Source organism: Jaculus jaculus, chromosome 3 (assembly GCF_020740685.1).
Source record: "Jaculus jaculus isolate mJacJac1 chromosome 3, mJacJac1.mat.Y.cur, whole genome shotgun sequence".
Taxonomy (NCBI): Eukaryota; Metazoa; Chordata; class Mammalia; order Rodentia; family Dipodidae; genus Jaculus; species Jaculus jaculus.
In genome coordinates, this window is record NC_059104.1 from 148,241,755 (window position 1) to 148,259,924 (window position 18,170).

The 18,170-nt window shown below is 40.3% G+C and overlaps 1 protein-coding gene across 6 annotated transcripts in view; it reads left to right on the plus strand.

Moving 5' to 3' along the window:
- Positions 1 to 18,170, plus strand: part of Fanci (FA complementation group I) — a 97,931-nt gene that overhangs the window by 65,407 nt on the left and 14,354 nt on the right. For all 6 annotated transcript variants that reach the window (XM_045146319.1, XM_045146324.1, XM_045146323.1 and 3 more), the window contains 3 exons: positions 13,018 to 13,184; positions 14,362 to 14,441; positions 15,962 to 16,078. In XM_045146319.1, the coding sequence (XP_045002254.1) occupies positions 13,018 to 13,184; positions 14,362 to 14,441; positions 15,962 to 16,078 (364 nt within the window). The remainder of the gene's footprint in view (positions 1 to 13,017; positions 13,185 to 14,361; positions 14,442 to 15,961; positions 16,079 to 18,170) is intronic.

Sequence of the window (18,170 nt, forward strand, 5' to 3'; positions counted from 1 at the left end):
ACCTCTGACCTCCACACAAGAATATGTGCACATGTATGCATACCACCACCCCACACGCGTACACACAAAATCTAAATCTAAATCTAGTTTCCATGTATGAGAGGAAGCAGGCAGCATTTGTCATTATGAGTCTGGCTTGTTTTATTTGGCCTCATTCCCCCCAGTTCCATCCATTTTCATGTGAGTGTCATGATTTCATTTTTCTTTATAGCTGAATAAAATGCCATTGTTTATATATACCCCATTTTCTTATTCATCTGTTGATGAATGTCTAGGCTTATTCTGTTTCCTAGCTATTATACTAAGCAAGAAATATGGATATGCAAATATCACTGTGGTATGTCAACTTAGTTCTTTGAATATATACTCAGGATCATATTGAGCTGGGTCATATTGAGGTTATATTTGGTTTTTGTTTTAAAAATTTTTTAATTTATTATATATATGTGTATTTCAACAGGTTATATTCTTCTATCTCCCTGCCCTGTTCCCTTTCCCTGGGCCCTCCTCAGTGGGGTTATGGTATTCACTGTGGGGTCACAAAGGCTGCAGTCAGTCCTTATGGGGTAGTGGAGACTCCACCATGCCTCCGGGTATTCCTACCACTCTGGCTGTTAAAATCCCCCTCCCCCACTTGTACAATGTTCCCTGAGCCATGGCAGACCTGTTGGAAGTCTGATTTAGTGTTAAGCTCTCTGTAGCCTCTGGATTTCTGCTTTGATGGGTTTTGATTGGTTATCATGTCTGTTACCATTGCCTGAATCTGGTTGTCAGGCTAGCAGTAAGAGCAATATTCATGTTTCTACTTCCTCTGCAATTTCTTCTGTGCCCTGGCAAAGGTGGCACATCTCATGGTGGACAATCAGCTATCTTTTTGTCTTATCAATGGATCTTGGTTCTCCTTTGATTTCTCTTCTTTCTATAAAATAAAACAGACACACTGATCTTCCCGTTTGTTCTTTCCCAGGCAGCTTCTGTAGAATGTTATCTAGCCCTGAAGCTCGACCCCAGCAATCAGCCCCATCTCACAAAGGCCTAGTTTTAGTTTAGGTTTTTTTTTTTTTCTTCTTATTTTATTTATAAGAGAGAGAGAGAGAAAGCGAGCAAGCATGTGTGAATATAAATGGGTACACCAAGGCCTCTAGCCCCTGCAAATGAACTCTGGACATGTGCACTACTTTACATGGGTACTGGGGGAGCAAACTGGGGTGCTCAGACTTTTCAGGCAAGCACCTTAACCACTGAGCCATCTCTCCAGCCCTCGTTTTAGTTTTTTGAGAAACTTCCTTGCTGATTTCTGTAATAGCAATGCATAAGGATCATTCTCCCTAATCTTTGTACGTTTTCTTGAGAATAGCCATTTGGACTAGAGTGAGGTAGAATCTCCAAACAGGCGTTTAGTTATTTGTTTCTTGTATCCCAGGTTGGCCTTGAATTCATGGTGCAGAGCTGAGGACTGGGCTCAGTAGGTAGAATGCCCAGCACGCACAAAGCTCTGGGCAGATCCCCAGTACTCTATAAACTGAGTATGCTGGCCTATGCCTGTAATCCCATCACTAGGGAGCTGCAGGTAGGAGAGTTACAAGTGTGTCTGCCATGTTCAGTTTCAGACCAGCTTTGATTTACATGTCCCTCATAGCTAAGAATATTTAATTCTTTTTCAAATACTTAATGGCTATTTGTATTTCTTTGCTAGAGAATTGTCTGTTTAGTTCTTTATCCCATTTATTGGTTTGAGTGATTTATTGTTTTGGTGTGTGATTTTTTTTTTTTTTTCCTCCTGAGGTAGTGTCTCACTCTAGCCCAGCCTGACCTGGTTTACTCTGTAGTCTCAGGGTGGCCTCGAACTCACCAATCCTCCTACCTCTGCCTCCCTCCCGAGTGCTGAGATTAAAGGTGTGCACTACCATGCTCAGGTTGGTGTTTAATGTTTCAAGTTCTTTATTCTGGATGTAGTTACCTATCTGATAGTAAAGATTTTCTTCCTTTTCTCTAGGCTCTTCATTCTGGTGCCTGTTTCCTTTGTTGTGCAGCTTTTTAATTTCAATGTAGTACCACTTGCCATTTCTTGGATATTGAGGTCCTTTTCCAGAATTCCTTGCCTATGCCTATATCTTAAAGTATTTTATTTGTATTTTCCTCAAGTAACTTCAACACATTTCAGTTCTTATATTAGGTTCTTTGATCTATTTTGAATTGATGTTGTGCTTAGTGAGAGGTAGAGCTCTAGTTTCATTTTAGTTTGATTTGTCTATAACTCTTCTACATATGAATAGTCAATTTTTCCCAACATCATTTGTTGGAAGAGACATTTTTTCATTGTATACTTTTGATTCCTTTGTTGAAAACTGGAACTTCTATTCCATCAGTCTGCATTTTGTTTTTATGCTTGTAATATAGTGTTTTTCTTAATATGACTTGTATAATTAGAGATAAGGTATTATAACACATCCCATATTGCTCTTTCTGATTGGTACTGTGAAGAATGTAGTTGGAATTTTGATGAGGATTGTGTGGAAGCTGTAAATTTTATGTCTGGTAAGATAGCCATTTTCACTGGGTGAGGTAGCACAGGCCTTTAATCCCAGCACCTAGGAGTTGCCATGAGTTTGAGGACACCCTGAAACTACAGAGTGAATTTCAGGTCAGTCTGGACTAGAACGAGACCCTACCTTGAAAAACCAAATACAAAATTAAAGAAAGAAGAAGAAAGAAAAAAGAGGGCTGGAGAGGTGGCTTAGCGGTTAAAGGCACTTGCCTGCAAAGCCAAAGTACCCAGATTCAATTCCCCAGGACCCATGTAAGCCAGCTGCACAATGTGGCACATGTGGCTAGAGTTAGTTTGCAATAGCTGGAGGCCCTGGTGTGTCCATTTTCTCTCTGCCTCTCTTTCAATAAATAAATAAATATTTTTTTAAAAATAGAGCTATTTTCACTGTATGTCTGCCAATCCATGAGCATTAAAGGTCTTTCTATCTTTGTCTTCAGTTTCTTTCTTCAATGTCTTAAAATTTTAATTTAGTGCCTTTCATCTCAGATTAGGTTTATTTCTAGGTTTTTATTATTTTTAAAATTATTGTCAATGGAATATTTTTCCTGATTTCTTTTCAACAAGTTTATTTTTATATAGAAGAGCTGCTGAGTTTTGTATATTTATTTTGTGTTCTGCTGCCTGGCTGAAAGTGTTTGTTAGATATAAGAATTTTAGTTTGTATTAATTACTTCACTTGTTACTGTGACCTGGCAGGAAACAGCATATGGGAAGGTTTTCCTACCTACCAAGGGGTAGAGTCTGTCATTCCAGGGAAGGAATGGCAGTAGCAGGGGAAATTGACTGATCACACTTCATCCACACTTAGGTTACACTGCATCCGCACTTAGGTAGAGGAGAAACAAGAAAGAGAGGCAGACTATAAAAATTAGAAGTCCACCTCAGTGGCCTACTCCCAGCTATGCTCCACTTCTGAAAGTTTCCACACCTTCCCAAACAGCATTACTAGCTGGGGCCAAGTATTCAAACTTGCAAGCCATTATGAAACATTTCAGACCTCAACACTGAAATGATAGTCTTTAGGTTCTTTTATATATAGAATCATGCCATCTGCAAATTGAAATAATTTGACTTCTTCCTTTCTTATTTATATCCCTTTTATTTCTTTCCTATGACTTACTATTCTAAGTCTTTGAACCTTTATTGAGTAAGAACAGAGGGAGTACCTTGTCTTATCAGTCACCCCCTCCCACTGTGTATTATACTTGTTGATTTGCATATGTTTAGTCAATCTTGGATTGATAGAATAAAAACAACCTGGTCATGGTACATGATCTTCGTAATATGTTGTTAGATTCTGTGTGCAAGGGGTTTTTTCTGTTTTGTTTTTCTTTTCTTGGTGGTAGAAGTGGGGATTGAATCTAGATTTGTGTGTTCTCCAAATATTTTATTAAGAACTTTTATATCTATGTTCATAAGAGAAATTAGTCTATAGTTTTCATGTTTTTGATTCTGTTGCTCTTGTATTCTTATCTGGTTTTATTATCATAATAATGAAGGCTTATAGAATGCTTTTGATAGTATTCTTTCTCTTTCTATTTTATGAAACAATGTGAGGAGCATCAGTGATAATTATTTAAAAGTTTTTGTTTGTTTGTTTAAGATTCAAGCAGTGAATCCAGCTGGTTCTGGGCTTCTTTTTTGTTGTTTTTTGTTGTTTTGTTTTGTTTTGTTTTTCAAGGTAGGGTCTACTCTAGTACTGGCTGACTTAGAGCTCATTGTAGTTTCAGGCTGGCCTTGAACTCACAGCAATCCTCCTGACTCTGCTTCTGAGTGCTGGGATTAAAAGCATGTGCCACCACACTCAGCCATATTTTTGGGGTTTTCTTTGGCTGGGCTTTCTTTTGATGGTGGAATTTTTATTATTGCTTCAATCTTATTGCTTGGTATGGATCTGTTTAAGTTATTATAACTATGTGTTTTGTAGTTTGTCATTTTCTTTTGCATTTATAGTTTTTTGAAATATAAGTTTTCAGTGTATTCCATAGTTATCTTTTTCTTTTTTTATTATTTATGAGAGGGAGAGAATTGGTGGTACCAGGGCCTCTAGCCATTGCAGTCAAACTCTAGACACATGCACACAAGATGGCACATGCATCAGCTTGCGCGCCTGGCTTAAGTAGGTTTTGGGGAGCCAAACCTGGGTCTATAAGCTTCATAGACAAGCTTCTTAAACACTAATCCATGTCTCCAGCCCCCTCTCTTTTTTAATTGGGATCTGTTATATTCTTTCTCATTTCTAATTTGAGTCTTTCCTTCTTTTGATCAGATTTATTAGATATATGTCAGTCTTGGGCTTTCAAAGAACCAGCTGTTTTATTGATTTGTGAAATGGGGTCAGGCTATAAAATCAGCCAGATTCTTTGCTAGAATATAATACAAATTGACTCTATAGTTTTTGATAGAATCTTTGTTCTCCTCTGAAACCTCATGAATCACACCTCCACTGTTGCTTGTGTTTCAGTATTCTAGTCTTCCAAACTCCCAACCAGAATGCCTCCTTAGGGTGTGCTGGCAGCATTAAGGATTTCTCTTGCCCAAAGTCTCAATTTTATTAATTTCTATGCTAATTTTTTTCTATTAAAAAAATCCTTTTTTTGATTTTTGGTTTTAAAAGTTTGCATGTATATATGTGTGTATGAAATGCATGCTTGTGTGTGTACATGTTCATATATATGTGCGCATATAAATGTCTCACTGAGCCAGTCCAGCTAGACTAGCTAAGCAGTAAGCTCTAAGGTTCTGCCTGTCTCCACCTCCCCAGTGCTAGGATTACAGGCATGCATCACACTGAATATGGGTGCTGGGGATCCAACTCAGGTTCTTATGTTTGTGTGGTAAGCACTTGATCTACTGTACCATCTGCCCAGCCTCTGAACTTTTGTGATTTTATTTTTGTGACAAGGTCCCTGTAGCCCAGCATAGCCTTGCACTTACTGTGTAGTGAGGATAACCTTGAACTCCTGATTTTCCTGCCTCCACCTCCCAAAGGCTGGAATTATAGACATGTTCCACTAGGCCTGGCCCTTCTACTTTAGGATATGGCTTGTTCTGACACTTTGAAGATCTTGAGGTGAGTCATTAGTTTATCTTTTTGAGATTTCTTTCATTTTTTTTAATGTAAATACTCACTGCTATAAATTCCTCTTAGAATTGTTTTAGCTGTATCCCAACAGTTCTGATATGTTGTGCTTTCATTTTTATCTCATCTAAAAGATGAGAATGTTTCATGAAATCAAAAGCCAGCTCCAACATTTGGTGCATATATTTACAATTGTTACATCATCAGTACATTTTATCTCTTCTCACTAATTTTAGCTTGGTGTCTACTTTACTAGATGTGAGAATAAGTACCCCAGCTTATTTGCAGCTTCTGTTAGCCTGACTAATGACTTCTATCCTTTGACTTTCAGTCTGGGCATTTTGCCAGTGAAGTGTGTTTCTTGGAGATGTCAGCCAGTCCAGTCTGTCTCTCTTCATTGGAAATTGAATCAATTTACACCTAAGATTATTGCTAAGAGAGGTTTGCTAATTTCTGAAATTTTTTGTTTTCTAGTCATTAGATTATGTTTTCTTTTCTTTCTTCCTTAGTATTATGGGTATGGTGGTTTGACTCGGGTGTCCCCCATAAACTTAGGTGTTCTGAATGCTAGGTTTCCACATGATGGAGATTTGGGAATTAACACCTCCTGGAGGCAGTGTATTGGTGGGGGCAGGCTTATGGGTGTTATAGCTAGTTTCTCCTTGCCAGTGTTTGGCACACTCTCCTGTTGCTGTGGTCCACCTTATGTTGGCTAGGGGGTGATGTCCACCCTCTGCTTGTGCCATTGTTTCCCCGTCATCGTGGAGCTTCCCCTCAAACCTGTAAGGCAAAATAAACCTCATTTTTCCCCATAAGCTGCTCTTGGTTGGGTGATTTCTACCAGCAATGCAAACCTGACTGCAACAGTAAAGTGGTACCAAGGAGTGGGATTGCTGCTAGATACCTGGCTGTGCGGTTTTAGGCCTGTTGGAGCTGATTTTCAAGAGGAATGTGGAAGGATTTGAAATCTTGACCTAAGAGACACCTTGCAGTGCTTGTAAGTACAGCTTGATGCACTATTCTAGTCAGAGTTGAAAGGCCTGAATTCACTCAGAACTATGGACTATGAGGTTTGGCTTATGAGGGTGAGAAAAGAGCTTTGCTTGGACTGGGCTAGCAGTTTGTTTGAGAAGCTTGCTGTTATGCCCATGTCCTGAGAAGTTGTGCAGGGTTGCTTTGCGTAGAAATGAACTGGTGTGAGCAGAGGGATATGGCACAGAAAGAAAAATCATTGGGTGAACTGTTGTCTATTCAGCTGCAATTGAGAGATTACAACCTGTGAGATTGGGCCAGCTGACCTGCACTGGGACAACAGGAAGAATGTAGACACTTTTAAAGGGACCTGAATATTCAAGGAGTGTCCTGTTCTTCAAAGTCTGCTTTATTCCCCCCTGGATTAACAAATTGGCACCCTACCTGGTATTATGGAGTATAAGAAATGCTGGAAAGAGGGTCATTGAGTTTGCAACATGGTCTTGTGTTTTGGAAATGGCCATGAGCAATGTGAAGCAGGTTTGCTGGATGCCCAAATGGAGACCCCATGGGGCCATGGATTGCAGTGGAGACCCAGTGGAGATTCCTGGACCACGAGATGGCTGCTAAGAAGCTGCCACCCCTATATGAAGTTTTCCAGGACTATGAGTAGCCTAGCTGGAGGGGTGGAATTGGAATGCCAGTGACTTGTTTGTTGCTGGTTAGAATTACTGGACCGGGAGATTTGTCACTAACTAGAGTTGTTGGACTTGAAGCTACAGAGTTTGGTGTTTGCCCTGTTTAAATCATGTATTGCTTGAGTATTTCTTTGCTATGCTCAATGCCATCTAAAGTTGGACGAATGCATTGCATTTTACATCATGTATGGTTATCAGCTTATGGGGGCTAGGAGTGGAATGTGGTAGTTTGATTCAGGTGTCCCCCATAAACTTAGGTGTTCTGAATGCTAGGTTCCCAGATGATGGAGATTTGGGAATTAATACCTCCTGGAGGGAGTGTATTGTTGGTGGCGGGCTTATGGGTGTTATAGCCAGTTTCCTCTTGCCAATGTTTGGCACACTCTCCTGTTGCTATTGGTCCACCTTATGTTGGCCAGGGGGTGATGTCCAACCTCTGCTCATGCCATTGTTTCCCCCTGCCATCGTAGAGCTTCCCCTTGAGCCTGTAAGGCAAAATAAACCTCATTTTTCCCCATAAGGTGCTCTTGGTTGGGTGATTTCCAGCAGCAATGCGATCCAGGTTGCAACAACCAGCTTGCTTGTTTAGGCTGTTAGACACAGTACATTCTTTCTTAGCTATCTTTGGTTTGTTTATTCCTCTGGAAAGTTTTTCTTTCCTGTGCTTTCATTTGAACTGTCTTTCTTTGTCTTCTGTGTGTTGTCTTCTGCAGTGTTGGTTTGGTGACCATGAACTGCCTTAGTTTGAGGTTTTCTTTAAAAGATCTTATTTTGGGGGCTGGAGAGATGGCTTAGTGGTTAAGTGAAGCCTAAGGACCCGGGTTTAAGGCTCGATTCCCCAGGACCCATGTAAGCCAGATGCACGAGGGGGCGCATGCATCTGGAGTTTGTTTGCAGTGGCTGGAGACCCTGGCACACCCAGGGCTGTGGGCTTGTCCTGTGGTTAACAGTGTCAGTCTCCTCACCAGAACTATCTGGCTTGCCTTTTTGATGGGGCTTGTGCTCATCCTTCTTCATGTACTGACCATCTTTTTCTCCACATTCTTCAGGTAACCTATCACTATCTTTGTGTATTAATGAAACGCTTCCTGTTTTCCCCTTCCTCTCCTCCTTCCCTTTCCTTCTTTCTTCTTTCTTTCTTGTAGGATCTCACTCTAACCCAGGTCAATCTTGTACTTACTCTGTAGTCCTAAGCTGGCCTTGAACTCACAGCAATTCTCCTACTTGATTTGTGCCATCGTGCCCAGCTGGCCAAATTTCTTCTGCGCTCCATCAAGAAGAAATTTTTTTTGTAACCTGAGTAATTCTATTACTATGATATTGAATTTGTAGTTAAAAATTTTCAAACTCTAAAACACTTAAAGACTTAAGACACTTAAAAGAGAAGTAGTACCAATCCTATGCAAAATCTTCCAGAAAATAGGACAGGAAAGAACATCTACCAACTCATTTAATGAAACCAGCATTACAATAACCAAACTGAGAAAAAAAATTATAAGAAAACTAGCCAGGTGTGGTGGTGCATGCCTTTAATCCCAGTACTTGAGGCAGAGGTAGGAGGATCACAGTGAGTTTGAGGCCACCCTGAGAATACAGAGTGAATTCCAGGTCAGCTTGAGCTAGAATAAGAACCTACCTCGAAACTCCCCCCCAAAAAAGAAGAAAGATAGAAAGAAATAAAAATTGCAAAACAACTATGTACAGATCAATTTCTGTCATGAATATAGGCACAAAAATATTTTGGCAACTTAACTAAACAATTTTTGAGAAGCATAATATAATCAGGTAGGATTTTAGTCCCCAGGAATGCAAAGTTTACTCAAAATTGATAAATCAATATAATTCACCCATCAGTAGACCAAAGAAGAAAAACATGGGTTATCTCAGGTATAGACAACCAGAATTCAATGTAAATTTATGATAACTATCCCTCAGAGAACCAGAAATAAAATCCTAAAAGAAGCAGGATGTGGTGTTACATGCATCTGTGGCCAATGAGAGGTGCAGCCAGAAGAATCCAAAGCTCAAGGGCAGCTAGGTTGGTGGTCATTTGCAGCCACAAGGGACCCTGTCTCAAGGTAGTAAGTGCACCGACGTCTTGAGGTTGTTCACTGACTTCCACATGTGTGTCACACCCATACAAAGACATATGTACACACATGTGCAAGCATGCAAACAAATTTTTAAAAACTTTGGAAAGGTCTGGCGAGATGGTGTAGTAGTTAAGGCACTTGCCCATGAAGCCTAAAGATCCAGGTTTGATTCCCCAGAACCCATGTAAGCCAGATTCACATGGGAGCGTATGTATCTGGAGTTCATCTGCAGTGACTGCCCATTCTCTTCCTCCCTCCCATCCCCTTCAAATAAATTAATAAAATCTCTTTTTTTTAACTTTGATAAAAGACATCAGTGTTAGGAAATAATATTGTCTTTATTCACAGACAATATAATTGTGTAAAATTTTCCAAAGAATTTTAAAAAATATTTTTATTTATTTGCAAGCAAAGAGAAAGCGAGAAAATGAGAGTGCCAGGACCTCCAGCTGCTGCAACAAACTCCAAATGCATGCACTACTGTGTATCTGGATTTACATGTATATTGGGGAATCAAATCTGGGTTGTTAGGCTTTGCAGGTAAGTGCTTTAATTGCTGAGCCATCTCTCCAGCCCCAAAGAATTTTTTAAAGCTGTCAGATGTATTAAGTGAGTTTGGCAAGATTGCAGGACTTAAGGTCAGTATTTTAAAAATACTTTATTTTACATGCTAACATAATGAATAATTAGAAATTGAAATTCAAAATTAGCACCATGTGTAATATCACTACATAACATGTGCTGCTTAGAAATCTAACCAACATGCCATGTTTGTGTGATGAATACTACAAAACTTTAATGAAAGAAGTCCTAAAAGACCCAAATAAATAGTTGGAATGGAAGAAACAATATTGTCACTAAGTGAATTTTTCTCAAGTGGGTCTATAGTTGCAGTTCAATCTCAAAATCCTGTCAAGGAGCTGAGAGTATAACTCAGTGATAAAGCATCTGCGTCGTCATACTTGAGGGCCTGGGTACAATCCTCAACACCAGGGGGAACATCCTATCAAGCTTTATCATAAAGACTGACAAGATGATTCTAAGATTTATATGGAAAAGAACCTATAATGAACTTTTTTTCACATAATATTCAGACATTAAAAACTTAAATGTAACACCAAAATCAAACTTGTAAGACAGATGACAAAATATTTGCAAAACTCACGTCCATGAAGGGCTAGTAACCAAAATAAATAACTCTTAAGAACTTACTGGGCTAGAGAGATGGCTTAGCGGTTAAGGCACTTGCCTGCAAAGCCATAGGACCCAAGTTCAATTCCCCAGAACCTGCATAAGCACGAGATGGCACATGCATCTGGAGTTATCTGCAGCAGCTGGAGGCTTGGCACGCCTATTCTTCCTCTATCTGCCTCTCTCTCTGCTTCTTTCTCTCTGTTTTTCTCTCTCTCAAATAAATTAATTACAATTAAACATTAAGAGCACTGATAAGAAAATAATTTAAAAAATTTTATTACTGACAACTTCCATAATTATATACAATAAACCATGATAATCCCCTTCGCATCTCCTATCTCCTCTCCCTCTATTAGTCAGTCTCTGTTATTTTGATATTATCATCTTTTCCTGCTATTATGATGGTCTTGTGTAAGTAGTGTCAGACACTGCAAAGTCCGGATGTCCAGGCTATTTTGTGTCTGGAGGAGTGCATTGTAAGGAATCCTACCTTTTTTTTTTTTTTTTTTTTTGAGGTATGGTATTGCTATAGCCCAGGCTGACCTGGAATTTACTATGCAATCTCTGGGTGGCCTTGAACTCAAGGCATTCCTCCTACCTCTGCCTCCCAAGTTGGTGGGATTAAAGGCATGTGTCACCAGACCTAGCAATAATAATAAAATAAAATTTTAAAATGAGTAAATTTTTTACACAGATGTTCTACCAGATAATATATGTAGATGTCACATAAGCACACAAATAGATGGTCGTTCTGGCTAAACCGATAATGTGTTATCATTTTATCACTTACTAAAATGTCTAACAAGACTAACCATACCAAAGTTTTGTCATGTTGGCTGATAGGTATGTAAAATGATACAACTACTTGGAAAACAGTGTAACAGTTTCTTCAGAAGCTGAGTATACAACTATTCTGTGATACGCACATGCCACTTTTATGTATTCACTCAAAAGAACTGAAAACAACTGTCCAGGGGCTGGCGAGATGGCTCAGCAAAGCTGCCAACCCAGGTCTGATTCACCAGTACCCAGGTAAAGCCCACATGCCCAAAGTGGTGAAGAAGAAGAAAGAAAACAACTGTCCATATAATGGCTAGTACACAAAAGTTCATAACTGTTTTATTTTTTTATTTTTTTGGTTTTTCGAGGTAGGGTCTCACTCTAGCCCAGGCTGTCCTGGAATTCACTATGGAGTTTCAGGGTGGCCTTGAACTCATGGCAGTCCTCCTACCTCTGCCTCCCAAGTGCTAGGATTAAAGGCGTGTGCCATCACGCCCGGTCATACCTGTTTTATACGTAATAGCAAAACCCAGAAAGAACTAAAATACCCAACAACATATGGCTTAAACAGTGGCGAATGGGCAGACTATATAGTACATCCACACAGTGAGATACCCACTCAACTGTGAAAAAGGAACAGGGAATGGGGATGTACCTCAGTAATATAAGGCTCTGAATTCCAATTTCAGCATTGAATAAAATATGATTTCATGGTCTATACCTATAATCTCAGCACTAAGGTGGTATAGGCAGGAGGATCAAGAGTTCAAGGTCATCCTCAATTACACAGCAAATTCCAGGCTAAAGCTAGGCAAATCTGAAAAGCATATGCTAGGTTATGAAAATTGGGCTTGTGTTATATGCTAAATGATAACACTTCCGTATGGTATTTTGTAAAATATATTTATAGGAAAAAATTAGCTCAGTAGCTGCTTGGAAATGAAGGGCAATAATTGCCACACAGTGATAGAAAAGCCTTTATTGTGAGAATTCAGACCTGCAACCATTTTTGTTGTTTTTTTTTAAATTCACGGAACTGAGGCTTCAGCAATAGCTCCATGCGTAAGAGCACTTGCAACAAGGGTGAAGGACTGAGACTGCCCAGGTCTAATGCCCCAGGATATCTAGGCCACATATTTCTGTATTCCCAGTTTGTAGCAAGCAAAGACCAGAGAATTGGGGCTCACAAAAACTGCAGCTCCAAGCTGGGCGTGGTGGCACACTCCTTTAATCCCAAAATGGGGGAGGTAGGGGTAGGAGGATCCTTGTAAATTCGAGGCCACCCTGAGATTACATAGTGAATTTCACTTCAGCCTGGGCCAGAGTAAGACCCACCTTGAGGGGAAAATAAAAAGGTTCTCAAGGAAATATACAGATGAGCAATGGAAGGATACACAACGTTCTCCTCTGTGCACCTGGAAGTGAATGTGCACATACACACAACTATGCTCGCTCATTCTCATGCGCTCGCTCACACTCTCTGTCACACACACACACACACACACACACACGTCACACCATGCAAATTACACAGGCAAAGAAAAAGTATTCATAGAACAGCTTTCTTGTATAGTACTGAATTTACTATATATAAATTTACTGTAATGACCTTGTTTATGAAAATAAACTCGCTTTTCCTCATTTCAGCGTCTTGCTATGGAGATACACTTCAATCCCTACTTCAGTGGAAGAATCAGGAAAGAAAGAGAAAGGAAAGAGTATCTCACTGCTGTGTTTGGAGGGTTTGCAGAAGATATTCAGCGCTGTGCAACAGTTCTATCAGCCCAAGATTCAACAGTTTTTCAGGGCTCTGGGTGGGCATTTCAGTGTTGATTAGTTGCTTATTTTGAGTTTCTCCTTACCCAAATCTCTTGATTGTGTTTTTACATTTGCCAGAAGAAATCTAAGAAGAGTCCTTATGCTATGAAGTGACTTCTAGTGGATTCAGGATTGGCACTTACCATATTCTGTGTAATCACAAATCATGATTGGAAAATGGAATATAGTATGAAGTTGAAATTTAGAAATACATTTGTCACCTCTTTTTTTAAGCTTTGAAGACCTTCTTAGATTTTAGTTGTTGGTAGACATGTGATGGCTCACATGTATAATTCCAGTACTTGGGAGGCTGAGATAGGAGGATCACAAGTTCAAGGCCAGCCTGGGCAACCTAGTGAGCCCATCTTAAAAAGTGAAAAGAGGCTGCTGGAGAGATGGCTTAGTGGTTAAGCGCTTGCCTTTGAAGCCTAAAGACCCTAGTTCAAGGCTCAATTCCCCAGTACCCACGTTAGCCAGATGCACAGGGGAGTACACGTGCCTGGAGTTTGTTTGCAGTGGCTAGAAGCCCTGGCGTGCCCATTCTCTGTGCCTCCTCTTGTCTGCCACTCTCAAATAAATAATTAAAAATAAACAAAAAAATGAAAAGAGGGGGCTGGAGAGATGGCTTAGTGGTTAAGGTACTTGCCTACGAAGCACATAAGCCAGATGCACATGGTGGCACATGCATTTGGAATTCATTTACAGTTGCTAGGTATAGGCCCTGATGTGCCCATTCTCTTCCTCTTTCTCTCTCAAATAATTTTTCTTTCTTTTTTTTTTTTAAAAAAAAGGTCTAAAAAATGAGTCACAGGGATGAGATATAGTTCAGTGGTTAAAGGTGCTTGCTTGCAAAACATGACAGCCTGAGTTGGATTCCCCAGTACCCACATAAAGCCAAATGTACAAAGTGGCACATGTGTTTGGAGTTTGTTTGCAATTGCAGGAGGTGCTGACATATCCATCTTCTTTCTTTCCCTCCTTCTCCCTTTTCTTCCTGCTTTTCCCTCCTTGCAAATAAATAAGAATACTTTTAAAAAGTGAGGGACTGAAGGGATGGTTTAGTGGTTAAGGTATTTGTCTGTGAAGCCTAAGGACCTAGGTTTGATTCCCTAGAATCTCTGTAAGCTAGATGCAATCTCTTTCAAAGATTATAGAATTCTTTTCTCCCTCTAGATGTCACAGATCCAAAAGATGAAGAAGATACAGATGTCAGTGTCACTCAAAGAGCTGTATTCCAGATCCGGCAGTTTCAGGTGAGGAGCCCTGGAAAGTTGCTGTACTAACTTTTTTTCTTGCTCATTCAGCTTACAGACCTAGCTCTTAGGATGAAAGATAACGCAAAAGGATCCTAGTGAGGATGTAAATGTAGCATCCCCAATCTGCAAGACTCAGGCCTCCAGGAATCATTGTTTGAGGTGACATCAAGAGGTCGTCAGATAAAGGAGCCCATTAGAGAGTAAGGGCTAGGGCCCCTTGAGTTTTCCTTTCTCCTTTCTTTTCATGCTTTTTCCCCCAGACACTCCACATGGCATCTTTAGCCATGTGGGTGCCTTTCCTTGGCTCTGCATGTCCCTTAATAAATATTATAATTTAATAATTAAAAAAAGAGGTAGTCGGAGGGCTTAGAGAGATGGTGCTATATGCCTTTAATCCCAGCACTTAGGAGGCAGAGGTAGGAGGATCACTGTGAGTTTAAGGCCACCATGAGACTACATAGTGAAGTCCAGGTCAGCATGGGCTAGGAAAAAAGCAAACAAAAAAGAAAAAAAAAAAAAAAGGTGGCCAGGACCCATCAATATTTATGGACTTTGTTTTTGTTTTTGAGTATATGGTATAATTTGGCATTATCTAGCAGGTTGCATAAAGATTAGATTAGAAATTGAAGTCATTTGTTTCTAACCACTAGTTTCAAAATATCAGGATGTTTTGCTTTTTGGTTTTGCTTTTTCTTTTTTTAAATATAGGTTCTCACTCTAGTCAAGGCTTAACTGGAACACATTCTGTAGTCCCAGGTTGGCCTCGAACTCATGGTAATCCTTCTACCTCTGCCTCAAGAATGCTGGGATTAGGGGCTGGAGATATGTCTCAGTGGTTAGGGCACTTGCCTGTAAAGCCTAGCAACCCAAGTTCAATTCCCCAGTACCCACATAAATCGAAATACACACAGCTTGAGGCTCTGATATGCCCATCCTTTGTCTCGGCCTCTCTCCTTTCTATCTCTCTCTCTCTGCTTGCAAATAAATAAGAATGATAGGATTAAAGGTATGTGCCACCACTCAGGATTTCTTTGACAAATAATTTTAAAGTTCCTACTGTGTTCCAGAAATTGTTGCTGCAGGAAGTGTAGCAGGAAACAAAGAGACAAAAATTTCTTGTTCTTATGAGGAGAAGCCTGACAAATGAATAATCACATGCACAGTATTCCAATTAACAGGGCAAGTGTGTCAGGATTGCTTACTTTGAGGCACAGTGTGACCGTGAAGCCAATGGATAAGCACTAGGGAGATGAGGACCACCAGAAATTCTGATCAGTTTATTCCTAATTATACATTAGACATTGAGTAAAAGGGAAAAGAGTCCATATTTTTTAAGGGAACTCTTAGAGAGTTTGATGGCTGTATTGCTTAATCTGGATTTGTTTTCAGATTTTATCCTCTTAGAACTTAATAACTTTGAATTCTTTCCCTCAGTCTTGGGAATTTCTGGCTAGATATCACTTCTCCCTGATGCAGACCTATCTTCTTATGTTTGTGTGCATATTTTCCTTCCTCAGAGGTCCTTGTTGAATTTACTTAGCAATGAAGAGGAAGATTTTAATAGTAAAGAAGCCCTCTTACTCGTCACTGTGCTCTCCACTTTGTCTAAGCTGCTGGAGCCCACCTCGGCTCAGGTAATAGTAGTCCTTGTTCTAGCCCACGTAGCAATCCCCAAAGCAACGATTTCTGCATCATAAGTGTCTATCTAGAGCTGGGGAGGTAGCTTGCAGAGTACTTGCCTAGCATGCACAAAGCCCTGGTTTCAAATCCTGTCACATAAAACCAGATGATAGTGAAGGCCTCTGATCCCAGTATTCAGGAGGTGGGGTAGGAGGGCAAGGACCTCTTCAGTTTCGTAGCAAATTTGGGGCCAGCCTGGATTACATGACACTCTTTCAAAATTTAAATAAATAGTATATATCTAGATATTTTCTTCAGGTCTAGTAATAGTAATAGGTTACATAATAATCCAATACCTGAATTCATAAAAGAATTTCAAAGTGCATCTTTTCCTACACAGTGTTTCCACCAGAACACATGCAACCATAAGGGCAAGAGCACACTGCTTGTACTCGTTTTCTACTGTCAAGGGTAAACTGTAGCCCTGTAGAGGGAAGAAAATTACAGGTGTATCTTTGGTCCTTCAACTTTAGCAAGCTGTTCTTTCCTACTCTTGATGATTCCTGATGTTTTCTCCTTGTCTAAGGCTAAAGTACTTTACAGTGGGCAATAGAAAAACCTGTGAGGGTAGCTGCGGTTTTTGCTATAGGTCTGGATCAGAGCAGTGTGTGATACTTGTAACAGTGGCACAGAAATAAAGAGGATAGGGGGCTGGAGGGATGGCTTAATGGGTAAGGCACTTGCCTGCAAAGCCAAAGGACCTTGGTTCGATTCCCCAGAACCCACATTAGCCAGATGCACAAGGGTTCGCATGCATCTGGAGTTTGTCTGCAGTAGCTAGAGGTCCTGGTGTGCCCATTCTCTTTCCCTCTTTTGCTCTGTCAAATAAATCAATAAAAGTAAAATATTGGGCTGGAGAGATGGCTTAGCAGTTAAGCGCTTGCCTGTGAAGCCTAAGGACCCTGGTTCGAGGTTTGGTTCTCTAGGTCCCACGTTAGCCAGATGCACAAGGGTGTGCACGCATCTGGAGTTCGTTTGCAGAGGCTGGAAGCCCTGGCGCGCCCATTCTCTCTCTCTCCCTCTATCTGTCTTTCTCTCTGTGTCTGTTGCTCTCAAATAAATAAATAATTTTTTTTTAAAAAAAGTAAAATATTTTTAAGAAGAAGAAGACAAAGAAAAGAAAGAGGACAGAAAACTGCCCTGCTGCATGAGGGCCTCCTGACCCAAGGATTAATGGCTGTACTACCTGGCCCTTGACTCAACTGGAAAAGGCCTGAAGTGGTGCTGAAATAAAAGTGGAGGTTTGATGGCAAGGAACAAACACAAGTCAGTCTAGTCTTCCTCAGAAAGCTTTGATGCCAGTGGTGACTCTTCTCTCCCAGAACAGCCAACTTGACTAGAAAACCAAAATTCTGTCACTTAGAAGCTTCTGAGTACTAGAATGCAACAACTGTGCACAGTGGATGAATCTGCCTGCTGAAAACAAATCTAGAGTGAATCAAAAGACATCTTGTGCCATCTCATCTTTGCCTAGCTCTTGGGTAGGGAAGGCCTTAGACTCCTTAGGCAAGTTGTAGTCCTGCATGCCAGTTCTGGGAGCAGGTTTCAGCAAAGAGTAAAGACTGACTTACTTCACAAGTGAAATGTCCCATCTTGATGCTGCTTCCCAAAGCATAAACCCCATTTTTTTGTCTCCTTGCTCCCATCCCACCCAATAAATGTCATTTCTGTGAACACAGCAACCTTGAATGAGGCTTTTTTTCCAGCCTTCACTATATACTTGCATTGTATCCAAGACAGACAAGGACTCTTTTCATGGGACTAAAATATACAGGCACCTTAGAATGACACAAGCTGCACATTATTTGGATCAGAACTCAGATGCCTAGTGTGAGTCAGTGGTGTTGGTGGCCTTCTGGAGAAGTGTCTTCAAATGTTTTATTGAGCTTGAGAAATGGGAGAACTAACTCCTTGTATACCCAGGAATGGGCTAGCTGTCTCTAGCAGCAGCCTGGAAAAAAAAAAATTCTGAAGTTTGAAATTTAGTTTAAGCTATTAGTAAATCCATTGCTTCTGCTGTCGCTACTGCTTTGATCTTATTGTGGC